We start from the raw sequence: 21,443 nt of genomic DNA on the forward strand, positions 1-21,443 counted from the left end.
GGCCAATAGCTCAACTCAGCATTCATAAAGGGCTGGGGCTGGGGCTGGGGCTGGGGCTGGGCCTGGGGCTGAGGCTGGGGCTGGGGCTGGGGCTGGGGCTGGGGCTGGGGCTGGGGCTGGGGCTGGGCCAGGAGGAGTCCTTGTAGTTTGCATCTGAACTGTCTCCCTACAGTTTGAGGCTTGATCTCCGGGTTGGTGCAATTTGGAGTTGGTAGAAATTTTAGGAAAGGGGAGATGGCTAGTGGGAGGTGAGGAGGGAGCTAGTGGGAGGTCCTTTGGTCACTGGTAGGAGGGGCTATCCCCTCAAAGGGGATTTGGGACCATGGTATCTTCCTCTTCATCTCTTGCTTCTTAGCCATGAAGTGAGCATCTCACTTCTCCACACATTCTCTCTGGCTTGGCAATCAGAGGTCTGAAGCAGTGGGTCTGCTCAGTCTTGGACTAGAACTTTCAAAACTATGAGTCAAAAGTAAACCATTTCTTCTCATTCGTTAACTCCGGCAGGTATCTATCTTGTCATAGTGATGGAGAACTTTGTGTAGTTCTGTTCTAAAACCAAAGCTGGGGGCCTGACCATTCTCAGCTCAGAGAGGTCTTTAGAAAAGAGAAATGCCCAGATTCCATCAGAGATTTGGGGGTCTCTTTGGACCAGATATCCTCATTCGGACTTACAGGCAGGGGAAAGGAAGAGGGGGTTATGGGAAGTGAACCCTGACTAGATGCTTTCCTGAATGGAGCAGTGGGATTCTAGAGGACCCCTGGCCCCCTGCCCTCCTGAGTGAGCTGAGGCTTGCCTCAGCAACCCAGATATGTCTGCTCTGGGCCAAGCATAGCAGAAGGAGGAGATCCACTGGCTCTCCCACACAGGAGAGGGAAGGCACACTGGTCTCTACCTTCCTCAAAGCTGTTCCCTGATCTCCTAGCCCTGTGCTCAAAGCTGGATTGCATGCCCTGGGCTACATCTGGGGTTACTGGCATTCTGGCTGTCCTGGAACTCACCGAGATCCACCTGCCTCTGCCTCCCAGGTGCTGGGATTTAAGATGTGCACCATCTAACGAGCCCAGTCTTTTTATCATTTACACAAGTGCATCCCAAGGCCAGCCCTACCCTGCCCAGAGCCTAGACACTGTAAGTCTCAGGTATCTTTGTTAGCTGGGTTATATGCTAACTCTACAAAAGCCCAGAAATCTTTTTGGGAAGTCTCTCTGGAGAAAACTATCTTGAACTATTTGTACGTTTTGAAACGGGAAACAGAGCCCTCCCTTCTCACCTCTCCTAGGAAGAAGCTAAATCTAGAATCACACATTGGCTGCATTAGGCCGCAGGAGGTACAACTCAGCCTGGTCACTCTAGGTGTCTCTTCTGGCCAGAGATATGCTAGGGTAGTGGGGAAGGGAGGGGAGAGGGAGGGGACAAAGCACTTCCTTAGGTGGCCTTTCTACGGTTCCAGAACTGCCCCCAGCAAGGGGACATGGGAGGGAAAGGATGTTCTCAGCTGAGGTTTGAGCGAGAGAGGGGTTCTTCAGAGCAGTAAGTAGTTATACCTGGGAAAAGAAAACCTTCCCACTGATTTGGCTTCTCCTGTGTAGGTGGTAACACTGGTCCTACTGTAAATACCTTACCCCCAAGTCAGCTAAAGTTACCCCTAGTGGAGCTGTTTGTTGTACCCCTTTGGGCTGCTGAATCTGAGCCCTTATTTTCTTCCAGAACAAGTCTATATGAGTCTCACCCCCACTCCCTCCTCCCTTTCCTTCTCCCCCCCCCCCNTGGTAATTTTATTTGGCTTTGACAATTACTGGGTGGGGGGTCACCCCTAATCTACTCTCCTGACTGCTGGACTGGCTACCTCCCCAGCCTGTGCCTGTATAACTTCCTGTTTCTCCTGGCCACAGTGCTTATGGCTCCTCTCTTCTCCTAGAGGCTTCTTCTTCCCTCCTCCCACTCCCTCCTCCCTTTCCTTCTCCCCCCCCCCCACTTTCCTGTTCTTTACCTAAATCCTCATGGCAAAAAGAACCTGCCCACTGATGGCTAACATACTAACCACTAGAATTAGATACCACACCATGCCAAGTATCCTACTTAGCAGATCTCATTTCATCCTTCTGGTAATCCCATTAGACAGACGGAGGCTACTGGCTCAGAGAGATTAGGATGTGTGCTAATGTCACACAGATGCTGAGTGTAAACTCAGAACAAGAGCCAAAGCTCAGTGAATCCAAAACCCAGGCATTAAGCGGTGATTCTAAACCGTGGCCCACAGACCAGCAGCCTGAGCTAATATCACCTGGGACCACAGAAGAGATGTTCCCTCTAGACTGTGTGTCGGACACTGCGCATTGACAAGTTCAAGGTTAGATCCTTGTCTAAAGCAGTTCCCCACAGCCCACCTGCCTCCTGCAACCAGCCTTGACTCCCGAAGCACTTGTTCAGTTGCTTTGTAGGTGAGCAGGCCTTCTGCCCAGTTTTAGAGCAGAAGCCTGAAGCTAGCAGAGGTTCTCCAGGCCTTGTGGCCAAAGACATCAAGGCACATTGGCCTCCGTGAGCATCCTGCCTGCTGCCGGGACTCTCCACGCCCCTCCCCCAGCTTCCTCTGGTACTAGCATCCTAGCCTCTTCCTGCCCAGTGTGCTTCTGAAAGAGCTTTAGCCATCACAATCCCTGCAGTGCTTTCTCCCCAGACATCTCCCCCTCCTTCCCTGTCCTAGAATGTCCTCTCTGTCATGTCACTGCTTTGTCTGGTCAGACATGGCCTGTCCAAAAACCACTATCAGGACAGAGGCCAGCAACTGCTTGGGAAACCTGGCCGGGCTCACAGGAAATGTTTAGCACTACCAGGCATGCAGGGTTTGGCTTCTCAAAGCAAAACACAGCTGGGTGGACAGCAGCCGACAGTGGGTCCTTATTCTTTCCCAGATTTCATGCATGGCGGCCTCGGGGCAGAACGTGATGGGACCAGCCTAGACACTGCAGTAAGCTAAGGACATCACAGTAGCCTCTGGCCTGAGAGCCTGTGAGAACTGGGGAGGATGACTCCACTCTGGGCTGAAGACCTCACCCAGGACCTTGGCCTCTGATAGCTACTGCACCATGGGCAATATCCCTAGGTTATAAACCATACACAACTTAAGACTCACCTCCTTTACAGATTGATGGAGCACCTATAGTGTGTCAGCCATGGTGTGAGATGTTAGGGACAATGTGCCTTTACTCTCAGAGTGTTCCTGGTTTGAGGAGTGGCCTAACTGGAGGAAGAGTGAAAAGCTCTACAGAGGGCAACGTGGCTCTCAAGCTGGCACCATGCCTATGCCTTCACTTAGGCCTATCTGCTTGCCACTCACAGCCTATAGCAATCAGTGCAAGGGCCAGGCCCCACCCACCAGCTCATAGCCAATCCCAGGCCTTCTCTATTGTCTGGGTGCTCAAGACCCCAGAACCTTGCTACCTTCGAGTAGCCTGCTTGCTGCTCATGAAGTCAGACTTGCTGGGTGTCTCCTCCTTTCCCTGCTACTCAGCAGCTCTCTCTCCACCTTTCCTGCTAAGGACCTGACCTCAACATTAGCCTCCCCCTGGTTCTCTTGGCTCAGAGAGGACAAATCGGTTTTCCCCTTGGTTCAGCAGGACAAGGTCGGCTGCAACATTTCAGAAAGAATTCCCTAAGTGGATGCGAATGGGAAAACCAACCTAAAAAGCTCAGAGAAGGAGACCAGTTTACCAAGTTCAGACTTCCCATCCTAAGCAAGAAAAAAAGTCTAGTCAGAGTTGGGGGCAGGGGGGCAGGCAGGGCAGGGATGGCTGTCTGCCCCTCCCCTCGCTCATTTTATACTATTCACTTTTTCCACAGGAACCTCCTCCTCCCTCTAAGAAGAGAAGCTTGGTGGCAAGTGGACAGAATGGGCTCTCTCTCTCTCTGTCTCCGTCTTATGTGTTTATGCGTGCGTACATCTCTATGTGTGCCTGTGTGTGTCTGTGTCTGTATGTGTGTGTGTGTCTATGTGTGCCTCTGTGTGTCTGTGTGTGCATGTGTGTGAGTGTGTGTGTGTATGCCCATGTGTATCTGTGTGTATGTGTCTCTATGTGTGTGTCTGTGTGTGTGCATGTGTGTGAGTGTGTGTGTGTATGCCCATGTGTATCTGTGTGTATGTGTCTCTATGTGTGTGTCTGTGTGTGTGCATGTGTGTGAGTGTGTGTGTGTATGCCCATGTGTATCTGTGTGTATGTGTCTCTATGTGTGTGTCTGTGTGTGTGCATGTGTGTGAGTGTGTGTGTGTCTGTGTGTGTATGTCCTTGTGTATCTGTGTGTGTGTGTGTCTGTATGTGTGTGTATGTGCACGTGTGTGTCTCTCTCTGTGTGTATGTGTGGTGAAGGACCATATCAACATCACAGAGAACACTGGGGAGGAGGGTGAGTGAGAGAGGTTGGAGGAGCTGTGACAAGGATAAGGATAAAGTGGGGTTTACAGAGAACTGGTACTTGTGCTCCGGATGCTGCAGTCCTTACAGACCTGTGACACAGGGGTTAGCCTTCCTTCCTGATGAGCACCTGCCCCACAGCACCCTCCCCACCCCCAGGAAGAGACTCACCGAGATTGAGGTGGTGATGGTGGTGGTGCCAGCGGCTGTATTCTGGTCACTAGATTTCCTCTGGCCTCGCTGCTTCTGTGAGGACCGGGTACTCCCTCCACTGAGCGTCTGGGCACAGGCCTGGCATTCTGAGGGTCAAATTCCTCCTCAGGGATGACCTCCTCACAGCGCGAGCCACGGAAGCCAGAACGGCAGATGCAGACCTGGGGCCTGCTGCAGGAGCCCCGGTTCTGACAGGGAGGCTGACACACAGCTGTAGAAACAGGAAGAGAGCAATGACCGCAGGGCCAAGTCCTGTGAGGCCATGAGCCACCAACCGACTACACACTAGAGGCGTCTACCCTAGGGAGAGGACCTCGCCCAGCCCCTCACGGACATGGGAAGCCCACCACCTACCCTCAGGAGGCTTCTATGACCGTTTCTCTCCCTGCTACCCACAGGTCTCCAGGATGCGTATGTCTTTGAGTTTTGAACAAGAGTTGTGGCGTGGGCTCTTACCACACCATCAGAAGGACAAACCAGAAAGGAAAGAACTACCTGGTATCCCATTTAGGCTTATATGTCCACTCCTATTGGTTATAGAAACGCCAATTACAGACATTTTATTTTGTATCCTCTGGTAGTTTCAGAGCTTCAAAATAAAAATTGTTCCTGAGTAGATTATCAATAAACACTGAGTGAATGAATGAATGAATGAATGAAATCTTTATGGGAAAGGTTCAACATTACCCTAAGAGCCAGTAGTTTGTGTCACTTATGAGCTATACAGCCTAGACCTATTTTCTGGTGAATACCAAGGGTGGGCTGAGGAGACTGGGAAAATATAAGGGCCTCTCAAGATAACACACACACTTCTGTCTGTATCCTCTGATAGCCCCTGCTTCTCATCCCTGGCTCAGCAAGATAGAATTCTGGTGTGGGTAATGGGATGACTCTGCTCAGCAGGTCCTAATCTGTCTTGGAAACAGAGTGGAAGCAGAAACTGGCTTCCTCTAAGTGGGTTCTCTCAGCCTACGGGCCTCGACCCCTTTGGGAGTTACCGATCCTTTCACAGAGGTCACTAAGACCATTGGAAAATATAAATGTCTTCATTATGATTCATAGCAGTATCAAAATTGCAGTTATGAAGTAGCAACAAGATAGTTTATAGTTGTGGTCAGCACAACATGAGGAACTGTATCAAAAAGCCACAGCATTAGGAAGGCTGAGAACCACTGCTGTGGTGGAAGCCTCCACCATGAGCAGTCACCACTGTCGTGAGCCTCCACCACAAGCGGCCACCAGTCCTCCCATGCATGGCTTTTGTCTTCTCTGGCCTTTACCATCCTATCAAATCCAGAGACATGGCAGTAATCTGCCGCCACCTAAATCCCCACAGAGGCCCACACTGGGATGTAAGGCCAGGCCTCTTCCTTCCTGGACCTCCGTGGAGAACAGGGGTTGACCATGGCCTAGGTCATTCTGGGTAGTCTAAAGCAAGGCCTCACCCACCTGCCTCTCATTCCCTTAGTAAGTAGTTGTTGAGCCCTTCCGAGGGCTCCACCACAAAAGACTGAAGTCATCTCTCATATGCAGTTTGCACACATGAGGGAGACTAACAGGAAGCAAGAAAACAACAGGCCACAGGACAGAAAGAAGACATGGGGCGCCAAGCCATTCAGATGAAGTAGTCCAACACTTCACTGAAGAGGGAGGAGCAGTCCAGAGGGAGTGGACTAGAAAGCTCTGAGTGGCCTTCCAGAGGCAAGCACAGCCTCCTGGAGGCTAAAAGCTATGAAGCATGCTGAGGGGAAGATGAATGAGTCCAGGGAGGCCATAGGCTAGTGCGGGTGAAGAGCGAGAGTAACCAAGGCCATTCAAGGTCACAGAGGAAACAGAGAGCCCCAGTTGTTAAGTGATTTCGAAACCATCAGAAACCCCTACATGCCTGCGGGGTGGGGTTTGTGGGAAATCTTTCGGAGAAAAATTCCACATTCTAACCACCGGCCATTTTAGATGGAACTCGGCAATGCTTAATCTTGGTTGTCAGCTCGACTGCCAGATAGGTAAGTCCCCTCCCGGGGTTAGAGGGAAATACGCTCCTGGGCGCATTCTTAAGGCATTTTCTTGGCCAAGTTCTTTGAACCAGGAAGACTCTCCACGTGGGATGATCTTCCGGTGGCAGCCGGATATGAGAAAGTGGAGCCTCTGTGTGTGTATGTGTGTGTGTGTGTGTGTGTGTGTATGTTTTGGGTTTTGCCTGCTCGCCTTCCTGTTGTCCTGTCATGCTGGCAGGGGTCATCGATGCAGTTTGTGCCATGAGCTCCTGAACTCTGAGGCTGCTTCCACTGACATCAAAGCCCAGTGTGGACTGAAGACCAGTGCTTCCCCAAGAATCCTCTAGACCTTCACTGCCAAATGGGGACCACTGAGGCACCCTGTCTCACAGATTGAGCAGCTTCTGGGCTGTCATTCTCTCCAGTGTGAAGACAGCTATTGTTGGACTACCCAGCCAGTATCCTGAAAGCTAATTTAATAAATCCGCTCAATACACACTCATTCTGTTCTTCTAGGGCAGCAGTCCTCAGCCTTCCAAATCTGCAACCCTTTAACATAGCTCCTCATGTGTGGTGACCCCCGACAACAAAATTATTTTGCTACTACCTCATAACTGTAATTTGCTACTGTTATGTATCATAATGTAAATATCTGATATGCAGGATAGCTAATATGCAAACCTCCCAAAGGAGTCTCAACCCACAGGTTAATAACTGCTACTCTAATGAACTCTGGCTAACACACTCTCCAAAGCTCCAGCACATGTTTTTCCTTCTTGGGACCCCTCAGTGTCCTTAGAAGACAAGCACACACTAGCAACTAAAGACCTCCCAGCTCTGACCTCGCTAACAACACTGCAAGTCAGTCCACTCTGGCTGAACCTGCTTTCTGGCTTCCTAACCTGGCCGCTTGCCTGAGTGCCACTTGACCCTCAGAGTCACCTCTCCTGCCCTGGTGACCCATCTTTCAGTGACTGCTGCATCCAGTGGATGGGTTTTCGTGTTGTGCCTCTCTGTCCCCACTTGTACAGTGGGCCCTTAGGAGTGCGATCAGTTGAGCTCCTAGCATACAAAGCACAGTCACATTATCTTTCTTCAGCTACTCTCCAGTGGGTGCCGATATAGTCACAATCTCATTTAATCCTCTCTGCAGTCCTCTTTAGCAGAAATGCTTATCATTCCTATCTTCCCCACAACGCCTCTGAAAGTCAGGCAGATAAAGAGACTTGCCTAAGGTCACCTAGCTAGATAATGGAGCCTGCACTCAAATCTTTGCCCAAATAGCCCATCCTTATGCTTCCCCACCAACTCCCAGCATGACTTGTGCGACTCTTTCCTACCATCTCTGAGTCCAGTCTTGGACAAGACAACAGAATCTGTTGGTTTCAAACTATGCACCAAAGGCACCATTGGAAACCCAGGCCTGGGAATACTACACATTCCAGGTTGTCCCAGGTTGGCCCTGGTAGGTGATGAAGGCTCCAGGCCTGTTTGCCCTTCTAAAGTCACATGGTAAAATTCAAATTATGAGGGAAGATGTGTGCCAGCCAGCTCATGCACCTGCTTTGATAAGTATTCTTAGAGCACTCACAAGGTCTGAACTATGATAGAAATGTCTCTCATGTACTTGTGCAGAAAGGACACACAGGTCCACACAACAAGCGTGATGTTGGCCAGAGCCTATTACTCAGGCAGGATAGAGTGACAGTTAGGGGAAGTTTCCTGAAGTAAGTGATGCTGACCAGTTGTTCACAGGATGAGATGGTTGGAAATCCTGCCCAGCAAGGGTATTCGAGGGCCAGGCTGCCCAATCAGTGGGTAGTAAGGAGAGTGTCTTAGTTTGGGTTTTATTGCTGTGTAGAGACACCAGGACCAAGGTAACTCTTATAAACATAAGCATTTAATTGGGGCTGGCTTACAGTTTCACAAGTTCAGTCCATTATCATCATGGCAGGAAGCTTGGCAGCTGCAGGAGAAGGGTGCTGGAGAAGGAGCTGAGAGTTCTACATCTTGATCCACAGACAGAAAGGAGGAGACTGTCTTCTGCAGTCAGCCAGGAGGAGGTGCTCTTTCTCACTGGGTGGAGCCTGAGTACCAGGAGACCTCAAAGCCCGCCTACACAGTGAAGCACTTCCTCCAACAGGACCAAACCTCCCTCAATAAGGCCACACCTCCTAATAGCGCCACTCCCGATGGCTGAGCACTCAAAGAAATGAATCTATGGAGGGGATCAATCCTATTCAAACAACAACTGAAGGATTCTGACCACGAGCTAGATCCTAAGGTGAGGGTATCTTCTTTGGTGCCTCAGTGTCCCTTTCTTTCAGGTCCCTGATCCCCACGTAAGCAGATAATTCCAGAGAATTGTAAGTCAAACCCTTTCCCAAGCAAAAACTGCCAAGCACAAGATTTTGGCCAATGCCTAGCCATCGTCCGTCGGTCCAAATATAACTAGCTACCACATGAGCACCTGCCCAGGCCCACCCCAGCACCATCTCAGCCACAGACACTATCTGCTAGGGCCAGCTCAGCAGACAAACACTGAGGAAGGCAGACACGCCCTGGGCGCATCTTGAGTCTGGTTTTTGCTTAAGGAATGGAGAAGTTATGTGGACCCACCCCTTCCATCCAGCAGAGACCCAAAGCCTGGTATGCATGAGAGGAGGGTCTTGCAGCTCAACCTCTGACCCCTGCCTCAAAGGTGGCTTTTGATGCTTAGCTTCTACGCTCCCTTCCTGCTCTGCGTCCCAAGGGTGACCCAACCCACCCTTGGTGTAAACGATAACATCTTTCACTCTCTGCCAATCTGAGACGCCCAGCCTGGCAAGCTAAGCCCCTGCATCTCTTTCCACCACTCAGTTCTGGTTCTGCCTTCTTCGCCAAGGCTGTCTTGACAACACCATGGAGGATACAGAGCTAAATGTGAGCAGGCTACTGAGGAAGCCCCACCTGGTGGAAGGGCTTTTCTCAACTGTGTAGGTGTTTGATTGGTCCAATGAACAGCTCACGGGGAGTGGGAAATCAGAAGGGAAACTGGATACATCATCTCCTCTGTCTATTATATCATCACAGATGAAAGAAAGTCATACGACGTCCAGAGCAGCCAGCTGTGTTGATAGATAAACACCTTCCTGGGAAGATGACCGTTCCCAGCTGGCTGAGGGAGGGTCTGAGCTTCGGACCAGATCTCATCAGCCTGTTTTGTATATATCACCAGACTGCAGTGTCTGGTTTGTTCTGAGCCAATCACATGTATTATGAGACTGGATCATGAACTCCTTTTTCTCTCTTCTACAAAGGCACCCAAAATGAACCACTATGGTGGCCTCAATTGCCTAGCTAAGGAAAGGAAAGTTATGACAGTTTTTACTGTGTGTGTGTGTGTGTGTGTGTGCTCTTTTAAATTTTCTTTTGGCATGTATGTGTGTGTTCACATGTGGGTGAGTGCACATGTATGTTCTGGTATGTGCATGTGGAGGCCAGAGGATGACAATGCGTGTTTTCCTTGATCACATTCCACCTTAGAATGAAGCAGGGGTTCTCACCACTAAAACCTAGAGTTCACCATGTGGCTAGGCTACCTCACCATCGTGTTCCAGCTAGCCCAGTCACCTGTCTGACGCATGGGCTTGCATGCAGGCTGTCAGAGCATCGTGCATTTATGCTGGTGCTGGACACTAAGCTCTGGTCCTCATGTTACACAGCTGGCACTCTATCCTGAAGTCATTGCCCCGGCCTCTAAAATGGTGTCTATAATTAAAGGTGGTAGTATATGGCAATTCTTTTTTTTTTTTTTTTTTTTTTTTTTTTTTTTTTTTTTTTTTTTTTTTTTTTTTTTTTTTTTTTTTTTTTGGTTTTTCGAGACAGGGTTTCTCTGTATAGCCCTGGCACTCACTTTGTAGACCAGGCTGGCCTCGAACTCAGAAATCTGCCTGCCTCTGCCTCCCGAGTGCTGGGATTAAAGGCGTGCGCCACCACGCCCCGCTCGGCAATTCTTTTTTAATTCCCCCAATTTCCTCCATTTGGAAAAAATGAAAATCTGGTCATTAATGCAGCTCTTTCGTTTCTATTTTTATTTATGTTCAGTGTGCATGTATATGGGATGGTGGGGAAGCAAGTATGGAAGTCAAAGGACACCTTTGCAGAGTCACTTCTCTTCTGTCTTTATTGGGCTCTGGAAAACAAACTGGGGTCATCAGGCTTGTGTGGCAAGTGCCTTTACCATCTGGGCCATCTTGCAGGCCTTTTTGATATTGTACCAATGCATGGAATCTAGTGACACCATGAGAGCTGGGAGCAATGGCTGTGTTCAAAGGAGAACAGTGGGAAATAAATGAGCACAGATTTCAAAAGCAAAAGGCCAGCTCAGAACCCCTGGCTTGTAGCAGGGGCTTTTTACAAGTAGCAAAAGGTAAAATGCTAAGCACCTATGGACAAACAGCTCCAGACAGGGCTGAGACTGCTGAAGAGAGAAACCCCAACCTTGGTAGACTTGTGCTGCTGCTGCTGCTGCTGCTACTGCTGCTGTTGTTTTGTTTTGTTTTGTTTTTGTATTTCCAGACAGGATTTCACTGTTTAGCCCTGGCTGTCCTGGAACTTACTCTGTAGACCAGGTTGGCCTCAAACTCACAGAGATCCTCCTGCCTCTGCCTCCCAAATGCTGGGATTAAAGGTGTGTGCCACCACTGTCTGGTTGTGGACTTTAACATATATGTACACTGTAGCTATCATCAGACAAGCCAGAAGAGGGCATTAGATCCCATTACAAATGGTTTTTGAGCTGGGCGGTGGTGGTGCACGCCTTTAATCCCAGCACTTGGGAGGCAGAGGCAGGTGGATTTCTGAGTTCAAGGCCATCCTGGTCTACAGAGTGAGTTCCAGGACAGCCAGGGCTACATAGAGAAACCCTGTCTCAAAAACAAACAAACAAACAAACAAACAAACAAACAAATGGTTTTTGAGCCACCATGTAGTTGCTGGGAATTGAACTGAGGACCTCTGGAAGAAGGGCAGTCAGTGCCCTTAACCGCTGAGCCATCTCTCCAACCCTGGCTGTGGACTTTTATACCCAGCTCAAACATCTGATTTTGCTTGTTGTGGAGAGATTACAATTTGCATTGGAGAAACTAACCCCATGTAGGTTCTAAGACTCTAGTGGTTCTCTGGTTAGTTACTGGTAGAGAGTTACCAGCACAGGCCTGCCTCCACCCTCTGAGCTTGATTCACTAGAAGGAGCACATCAAACCTCTCCTCACAGGGCAGCACTTGTGTAGCCAGAGGCTGTTTCTTCTCCAGCCATTCATAATTTGGACTCTTCTGGAACCCTGCCTTTTCCACCTTCCCCTGGCCCTCCCTTCTCCACTCAACATTAGGTACGTGGAGAGTTCAGCTCTCTACAGAGTTAGCAGGATGCCAAAAGAGGGAAGGAAACAAACTCTCCTGAAATTGCTTTGAAAGCAGGAAATGGATGGAAACATTATTCCTGGACACCCCACCTTTTTGGCTGTGCCCCTAGTACCTCCATTCTGCTCCAAAAGTTGGGCGAAGACATATTCTCTTACCACACAAAACACCTATTTTTGGAAGAAGACCAATCTCAGAAAGAGCAGACCTGGGGGAAGGTTCTAGAAACAGCTCTCACAGTATAAACAGACGCTAGCTTCCTCTGGTCCTGGGTGATCTTGTTAGTAGAAATGTCAGGAAGTTGGGGGTCAGACGGCTATGATTTGCGCCAGCTCAGCCACCTCTGACTGTGAGACCTTGGGTGCTTCTCGCCTCTCTGAGACACTTCACTCCACCTTCATGCTTGCTCAGCAAACAGGCTGCTGGTTCCCTTCTTTACATACAGCTCCTGCCAGGGGACACCTTCTGCGCGCGCTCTCTCTAAAACCACCAGTCCAGCGTAATTCAGTACCGTAGCCGGGAGCTGTATGCGGTTATTTAAGTGCAAACGGCTTGAATTGAGATGTAATAAAGTTTAAAACTCAGCTCCTCGTTCTCGCTAGCCACATGGCAAGTGTTTACTAGTCACCTGTGGCTTGTGGTGACCATATTGGACGGCAAAACATACCACATTCCCGTCATACTGACCGGTCTAGCGGACAGCACAAAGCTTAGGACAGCAGTGGGTAGGGGTTTGAACGTCTTAGCCACACCCCATTCCCATCAGCCAGGCTTAGGCTAATGTGCAGGCGTATGTACAACCGTAGACAACCCCCTCTTCACACCCCCACCTCCCCAGATAAAAGTTCTTGCCATCATTTCTCTCTTCTGGATCCCAGAGACCCCCCCCCACCCCGCCTTCTCTCTACAACCTGTGAGCTGAGGCACTGGCTTTAAGGTAAAGCTCCCCCACAGCCAAGCTCTCAGCTTTTCCTGTTTTCTGCTTCCAGGGTCTCTAACAACCTGTCCTCTGCGCTACTAAATTCGTTCTCACCCTGAAGACTTTCCAGCCATTCACAGCACTTGCCTGGGCACCTCTCCTTTGGAATGTGTTTATGGAGTTGAGGGCAACACCTTGCGTCTAAAGGCAGAGACCCTAAGAATCTTTGACTCACACAACTCTCAGAACCTTCTATGGCTCACCCTTTCCACCTAAGCCCTAGGAGGAGGACATAATCTGTCAGAATCTTGGGCCTGATCTCCCCAGGCTATAGAGAAGTCAGGGCCACAGGCTCCAGAGCCTTGCCCCTGCTCACACCACAGCTGGGCTAGGCCGCTGCTCTCTGAACTGCTGCAAACAGCACTGGGGCTCAGAGACCCGCCAAGCACTAGACTCCAAAATAGCAGTTGTATTCACATAAAAGCCTCTAATGAGAGAAAGATGCCATTTTTGGCCCCTTGCACACACCCTGCAGACGCTGTCTGGCAGGCCAAGTGGGCCTCTACCGTTTGGCGGCCGGAGGGGAGGAAGGGAAGGTGTGAGTCAGACTTTGGCCCCAGCCTCTAGGCCTGGACGGCCCTGTTAATTGCTTTAACAAATGCTGAGATGCTGGCCCACTTGGAGGCTGAGGGCCAGGGACTGGGGTAGAAAGCTGCCCCAGTTCCCATCAGCCACAGAAGGCACACAGGAGACTTTGGGGTCTATTCATCCCTCAACCTTGACTTGGTTGAGGAAAACCAGGGCTTTGGTGACTTCAGTCTCAGCAGGGCCTCTAGGGAGGAGAATAATGACCAGAACAAGCGCCATCAGAGCGCGGAGCCTGTGATGAGCCTCCTCTTGGAAAGCAGCAACAAGACTGACTTTTGCTTGCTGTCAATGATTGACAGGTAGCCATCTGCTCTTGGTACCTCCTGGCCATGGCAGTGCATGGAGGCAAGTGATACCTTCCCATCACTGAATCCTAACCTTGTGGATGCAGGAGCCATTAACGTCGGCCCGCTGTGTCCTTTTCTAGAGCATGGTTGTACATCCAATACTCACCACCTATGTAGAATGGTAAAGAAGACAGGCTGTGTCCATTCCTTCACGGAACTTCCAAATTAATCACGAGGGTATGATAGAACATATAGAGGAAGGAACAGAAGAACAAAAATCAGGATGTGAAGATATGGAGGTAGCAGTTAAGGGACCAAGATCCAGAAAAAAAAAAAAAATGAGACTGATGTGGGACGGCTATAAGCAGAGTGATTGGAGGCCGCTCCTCTGAGGAGGGAGGCACGATGCAGAGACTGGAATGATGACAGAGGCTAGGTAGTGACTGGAGGCAGAGCCAGAGACAGTGGCATTTGCTATAGACAAGAGGAAGCACATACCAGAAGCCAGGCAAGTTATGTGAATCAGGGTAAGTGTTAAGAGCCCAGGCTAGAAGGCCCACTAATTTGGGGACCTCACAACAGAAGGTAAGCTGACACATTCACGGGTTAGAGAAAGAGCAGCCAGTAGACGCCTACAGACATCCAGAGGAGATGGCTGCAGATATGAACGAACAGTCAGGGATGCAATCACAGCAGATGCTGAGTAGGCAGCAGACTCAAGCGCCTGGAAGTCAAGGGAGAAGTCTGGCTGGGGGTGTCTGTAAACATGGCTAGTGCCAGTGTACAAGACAAGGCCTGCTTTCTCTGTATCGCCTCTTCTTCTTACTATTATGGGTACCATCCCTGGAATATGGGGAAACTGAGGTTTACATTGCTCATAAAGTTGACTAACATTACCATGCTATTAAGTGGTTGGAACAAGGGTTTTGCATAGGGGATTCTGGGTCTAAAGTTAGAGCCTTCCTACTTGTGAGCCTTCTGCAGGTATGACATGGGTGGACACAGGCAGGCACCACTAGGGAAGCCACATGGAGCCCAGAAAATAAACAAGGTCCCTTGTAGGACTGAGATAAGAACAAGAAGGAAGAGTGTTTCAGTGCCAGCCACACAATGCAGAGGCTCTGGACCAAGGAGTCGGGAGCAAATGCTCGCCCTGGACCCCATCCCCAGTCCCCTGGGATTCTGGGAGGGATAACAGGAGTTAGACAACAGGCAGGGATGTCTCAGGTTAGCCAGGAACAGCACAGAGATCCTGCCCTTAGAAATCAAAGTAAAAAACCAAGGCTCTTTACAGAGAGCCTAAAGAACACAGAAGACCACGAGTGACATGTTTAACCTAAATGACCTCAGGTGTTCCTGATGACTCTCAAAGGAAGCAATTATGGCTAGTCACAGCACACAGCAGAGGACCCGAGACACAGAGAGCTTGAACAGCTCCTCTGTAGCCACACTCCTACCAAGAGGTCTCTAGCACTGGCTCTGGGTGACTGCGCTCCAAAAAACCATAATGCCTAACCATGTGCCAGGCTGTCTGAACCCTTGGTGCCTGGCCCTTGGTTGCTGGAGATTGGATTCATACACAGACTGATGAATCCCCACTCCCTGACTATACAACCATACAAGTTCATCTGCAAAGCGGATAAAAGATCAAATCTAGCCTCAAGAGTCATTATATTCAAATCAGTAATATAGGTCTGGAGATTTGGGTCAGCGGTTAAGAGCACTGACTGCTTTTCCAGAGGACCCGGGTTCGATTCCCAACACCCACACGGCAGCTTACAACTGTCTGTAACTCTCACACAGACACACAGGCAGGCAAAACACCAATGCACATAAAATAAAAATAAATAAAATAATTTTATAAAAGATTTGTAAAAATCAGTAATATAAAGGGGGTTATGATATACTGCAAGAATTATAGATTATATTCTTACTATTCCCAAAGACAAGCCTATATAAACTGTCATACACTGTGTGACTGAGACTTAACTAAAAAGGGAGCTAGTTACTTGTCCAAGGGTGGAAAACTGGGGTTCAAACACGCATCTCCTTAGATCTGTGCCAGAATCTTCTCTTAACCTTGAACCTCACTGCAAGAGATATGATTTAGAGATGGTTCCCTCCTCAGCCATTGCAGGAGATTGTTCCGTCCTCCCCAGAGTGGACCCAGACTCTGTGTCTTCAAGATAAGATAGGAAGGCTGGGCGAGGGTCTGCAGCCCCTTCCCCGGCTGGGTAGAGACAGGGGTGAGCTGGTGTGAGAAGACTGATCTCCGAAAATCAGCAGCTATAAAGAAAGGGCTAGCGGTCTCACATCCTATTGCCCTTCCCCCTCAGTCATCTGCCTCCACAAATACATAAACACATGAATCATGCAGAAGAGCTGGCAAGGCCACAGAAAAGAAAAAAGGCAGATACCAAGACCAAGGGAGGAAACCACGGCCCAATTCCAGACCCCACCAAGGTAGAGGGAGGAACTGGGGATACAGCAATGTGGCAGCCAGAGACACACGGCTCCCCAAGTTCTAGTGACTTTGGGAGGAGGAAGCAGGCTAGCCAGGGAGGTGCAAGTGTGTTACGGCTTAGAATTGTTTCTGTGAGAGAAGAGAGAAAGACCAGGAATGGGGGCGGGGGGCGGCAACAGAGCCAGGACCAGCATTTCCGCACCTGGGCAATGCGTTGAATCCTCTTATATAGGGAGCCAGAAGATGGACTGAGTCTCCATGTGGTTTGGGGACCAACACTGAAATGGGAGGGTGTCATACACTCTGTGTCTATTCTCATCTCCCAAACTGCCTGGAAGGCATCCCGTGTGTATGAAGTTGCTAGGGCAGAATCCTGAACATTCTCTGGCATGGCATCTCCCCCCATCCCCTGAGGGCAGCTGTGTAGAGGGGAGAGGGCAGTGAGAAGCCACTGGGGAATCAGAGAGCCAGCTGTCAGGGTGAGCAGCCAAGAGTACCACATTCTACACAGCCCTGGGCCCGGTTATCCAGGGCCAACACCCCAGTGCTCACGTGGTTCTCATTAGGCTCATTAGTCGCCAAATAGCAAACAAGCAAACAGCACGGAGACCAACGAATCACCAGACAACTCTTTAGTGGGCAACCCACTTCAAGCAGCGAAGGCCGGTTCTCCAAAGAGCTGCCAGCCTACGGCCTTGTCCAAGGGTAAGGGGGCAGGTTTTAGGGAGTGGTGAAGCAGAATCAGGCTGGACAGAGAAATAATGGAGGTGTGGCTACCTGCACAGCCTCTGAGACACGAGGGCGCATGCGTGCTCGATCAGAGACGCTCTGCAATCACCCGATCTCAAGTTTCCAGCGCTGAAACCACAGTCTGGCAAAGAAGAATACTGGCAAATCGCGAGTGAGTTAGGAGGCCTGCAGGCCTGGAGGGCTGAGTGTGGCCAGGCCTAGACCCCCTCAGGGATCTGGGTTTCAAGCCTACCCCCTGTGAGGCTGCCCGGTCCCAGTTAGCCTCAGCAACACTCTACCAGCCAGAGGCTCCCTGCAAAGGCTGAGCGCGCTGGAGCATAGCAAACTTCTTCCCCAACCTCACAATCCGTCCTCAGGGTGCTGCGTCTCAGTGTGGTCCTTGGCCCTGAAGCATCAGCAGCCCCAGGGAACTGTGGGAAACCGTAGTCCCAGTCCTGCTTCAGATCTACATCAGAGTCTTCCCCTACAGTAGCGTTCCCTGAAGATGTGTGGGAACATCCGTGGACCCTGAACTCTTCTTTGGGACGTTCAGCCACAATTACAGCCATCTATGGTGCTTTTAAAAATGACAGCATCATGGCCTAGTCCATAGTCCCTGCCTTGCATAGAGATAGGGTCTCCCACTTCCATGCTTCCTCTGCCCAAGGGAGTAGCTTGGAGCTGGTTTGGTCCCAGACTATCCCCTAAGGCCGTGAGGGACCCTGAGCAAGTCACCACCTCTCCAAAGGTCATTTGATCATCTTTGAAAATATAAGTGCACCATTGCATACACTAGCAAGATTTTGCTGAAAGGACCCAAATATAGCTGTCTCTTGTGAGACGATGCCGGGGCCTAGCAAACACAGGAGTGGATGTTCACAGTCAGCTATTGGATGTATCACAGGGCTCCCAATGGAGAAGCTAGAGAAAGTACCCAAGGAGCTAAAGGGATCTGCAACCCTATTGTTGGAACAACATGATGTACTAACCAGAACCCCGGAGCTCTTGTCTCTAGCTGCATATGTATCGAAAGATGGCCTAGTCGGCCATCAATGGAAAGAGAGGCCCATTGGACTTGCAAACTTTATATGCCCCAATATAGGGGAATGCCAGGGCCAAAAGAATGGGAATGGGTGGGTAGGGAAGTGGGGGGCGCTATGGGGGACTTTTGGGATAGCATTGGAAATGTAATTGAGGAAAATATGTAATAAAAATATTAAAAATCAAAAAAAAAAAAAAGAAAATATGAGTGAAGGCTGGGGACGTGGTTCTATTATAGAATATCTGCCTAACACAGCCTTATGTGTAATACCCAGCACATTAATGAGGAGGAGGAAGAAGAGGAGGAGGAGGAGGAGGGAGATGAGAAGAGGAGGAGGAGACTTAGTTGTAGCTATATTCTTTATTCTTTAATCACTGTACTTGGGAAGCTAAAGCAGGAAGATCATGAATTTGAAACTAGCCAAGGCTACAAACTGAGATCTTGTCTCAAAGAAAAAAGAAAAGGAAAGAAAAAAAGAAAAGGAAAGAAAAGAAGAAATGAGGACCCAGGTTCCTTCTCAATCTGACCTCTAGCCGGCTACAGAGGACCTGCACCCTGATGGTCCCATTCCCCCAGGTAGCCTGGAAAGGACATGTAGGCAAGAGAGCTGCTGGGGTTTTGTCTGGAGGTCCTTAGAGCTCTATGTACGGAGATAGCAGAGGGGTCGGGGGCCATGCGGCCTGAGGCGTCTCCACCTCAAGACACACTGGGAGGGAGAGAAGAGCACCCAGCATGTTGGGAACGCCACACATGTCACACCCCATAGCTGTGAAGCTCTCACGTGTAAAGGGCCTTTGTGTATCCTTGATGGAAGAAGTGATAAGGCTTGGGCCTGGCAGAGGCAATAGCAGCTATGGGGGCGGAGGTAGGGTGGGCAATGGGGCAGAGGTCCTAGAGAGCTGATGTAGGCCCAAGAGGAGGCCGTGGGGAGCAAAGGAGGAAGATCCCAGGAGTTTTCGGTGATGCCCAGACCCTACACTACCTGCAGGAAATGCCAGCCTCAGCTACTGTTGAGAAGTCATGGGCCAGGGATATGCCCCAGCATGTGTGGCACGCCATCCTCGGCCACAGCTCCCAACCAAAGCCTTAGTTTCCTCAAAGGTGGAGGGCAAGGAAATCCACATAGAGAAGCTTGACTGTGATAATTCTTGTGACGACACCCAACTCTTAGCTAGCAGCAGCGTCTCCAGGAAGCACACTGCTATCCCCCGGTGTTCCCAAGCCATGTGACACTCAGGATCAGAGACGTGGTAGCAAGTGTAAGAAGCATCCTTGAGTCAGGTTGTCTGACTTCTGCCGTCACCTGACTCAGTTTCTTCACCCACCCACCAAGTGGGAAGGTTCAGCACACTTTGTGTAAAATGAGTGCTGTATGGGCATTGCCTCTGACACTAACAGTGGCATGGGTCATGGCTCTCCCAACTCCTGGGAAAAGGATGAGCCTAGAGCCCATGATGCTTCCTGCCTCCATCCTTGATCTTGACATAGCTAAGAGGAAGTCTTTCTTTCCCCACATTTAAGATCGCTTGGCAGGCTTCAGAGTATCTGAGTGAAGGCTCTTCCAGGCACAGACTCAGAGCCTTACCAGATCATCCCAGAACCATGCCAGCCTGATATCTTGGGACTGGGAGCCAGGGGCCAGGGCAGAGGTGGAGTCATAGCTCACGCTAAGAACGATGCCCCCAGAGGCTTATTCTGCAGACCAAAATCAAGGGCACCAACACAGTGGGTCTTAAAAAGGAACTGCAAGAAGTTTAAAAGACAAACAGGAATCTGCTTAGAGAATAGTTTCTTTTTTTGGAGGCATCTTTAAATCTCCCTTCCCCTCTACTCTGGAGACCTCCTTGGAGGCAGAAGCCAAGGGAGTCACGTCTGCTCCATGTCCTGGAGTCCTCACCCAGGTCTATCTCAGGAGCGAGAGGGATGGATGGGACATAAGGGACTCACGTTTGATACAGTGGTTGGTGCTGTTTGATGTTGTCCATCCTGGGCAGCACTGTCCCCCGCAGACATTTCTCCTGTGGAGTCACCGGGGCAAAGTTAACACAAAGGATGCTCAAAGCTGGTACTATCCATTCAGCCCTTTCTGGGCAGGGCTTGGGGACACACTTGGAGGCTGGGAAGACTGTCCCCATTCCTCAGGGAGGTCACCTGCTCCGGGAATGAGGACTATGACGTGATGAAGACCAAAGTTGAGTCTTGTCCCTAACACCCCCTGTATGCCTCTGGAAGACCTCTGTCTTTCCATCTGCACAATGGAGATAATGCCTGCTTCACCGATTGCCTGTTGAGAAAAGGTGTGTAGTAGCCAGAGCAGAGAAGTCAATACAGAGGAGAGCATGGTGGTATACTGATGGGGGGGGGGGTTTCTAGGCCAGCCAGGCTATGTATTGAGACCTCATCTCAAACAATAAAACATACACAGACACACACAGAGAGACACACAGAGAGATACACATGCACACACACACACACACACACACAAGCACACACGCACGCACACAGAAAGTAACAGGGACAAGGTGGTAAACAAGTTCATAGAGGTTCCGTCATTTGCCAAAGCCACATAACCATTGAGTACCAGAGCCCAATTCCAAAAAAAATCTAGGTTGGCAGGCTAGTGGGTATCTCAGTGAGAGAGAGAGAGCGAGAGAGCGAGAGTGAGAGCGAGAGTGAGAGCGAGAGAGCGAGAGAGAGAGAGAGAGAGAGAGAGAGAGAGAGAGAGAGAGAGAGAGAGAGAGAGAGAGAGAGCCTGAAGGCCCTGGGTTCTATCCAGAACACCAAAAACAAAACAAAATATGCTGAGCGGGCTGAACTCTAAGCCAGACCCCAAGCCTACAATGCCTCTCACCCAAACCCACACAGCATGCTCCTTGCCTGTAGATGCCGACAACTGCAGAGACATTACATATAAATATCGTTTTAGGGATATATGTGTGTCACCTTCCCATGAATTCAGACCAGGAGGTAGACTTGGGCAGGCCCATATGTAGTCAGACTGAGGGCTAAGCAGGAGACTGAAGAAACAGGGCTCTCAGGTCACTGTTCAAGAAAGGCTTCCAGAGCCAGGCGTGATGGCACGCCTTTAATCCCAGCACTTGGGAGGCAGAGGCAGGCAGATTTCTGAGTTCGAGGCCAGCCTGGTCTATAGAGGGAGTTCCAGGACAGCCAGGGCTACACAGAGAAACCTTGTCTCGAAAAACCAAAACAACAACAACAACAACAAAACAAAACGGCTTCCACGGTGACAGCTGACAGGAAGAGGGCACACAACTAAGCGACCTCTGCCTGACAAGCACCCTTTCCCCTTGGGAAGGCCAATGGAATGCAGTTT

At 50.1% G+C, this 21,443-nt stretch overlaps 1 protein-coding gene across 1 annotated transcript in view; it reads right to left on the minus strand.

Annotated features, from left to right (window-relative positions):
- Positions 1-21,443, minus strand: part of Ltbp2 (latent transforming growth factor beta binding protein 2) — a 94,558-nt gene that overhangs the window by 66,895 nt on the left and 6,220 nt on the right. The window contains exons 2-3 of the mRNA XM_021178731.2: positions 20,057-20,127; positions 4,582-4,834 (exon numbers count right to left, since the gene is read on the minus strand). Of these exons, the coding sequence (XP_021034390.2) occupies positions 4,582-4,834; positions 20,057-20,127 (324 nt within the window). The remainder of the gene's footprint in view (positions 1-4,581; positions 4,835-20,056; positions 20,128-21,443) is intronic.

The sequence above is a fragment of the Mus caroli genome, chromosome 12 (genome assembly GCF_900094665.2).
Source record: "Mus caroli chromosome 12, CAROLI_EIJ_v1.1, whole genome shotgun sequence".
Taxonomy (NCBI): domain Eukaryota; kingdom Metazoa; phylum Chordata; class Mammalia; order Rodentia; family Muridae; genus Mus; species Mus caroli.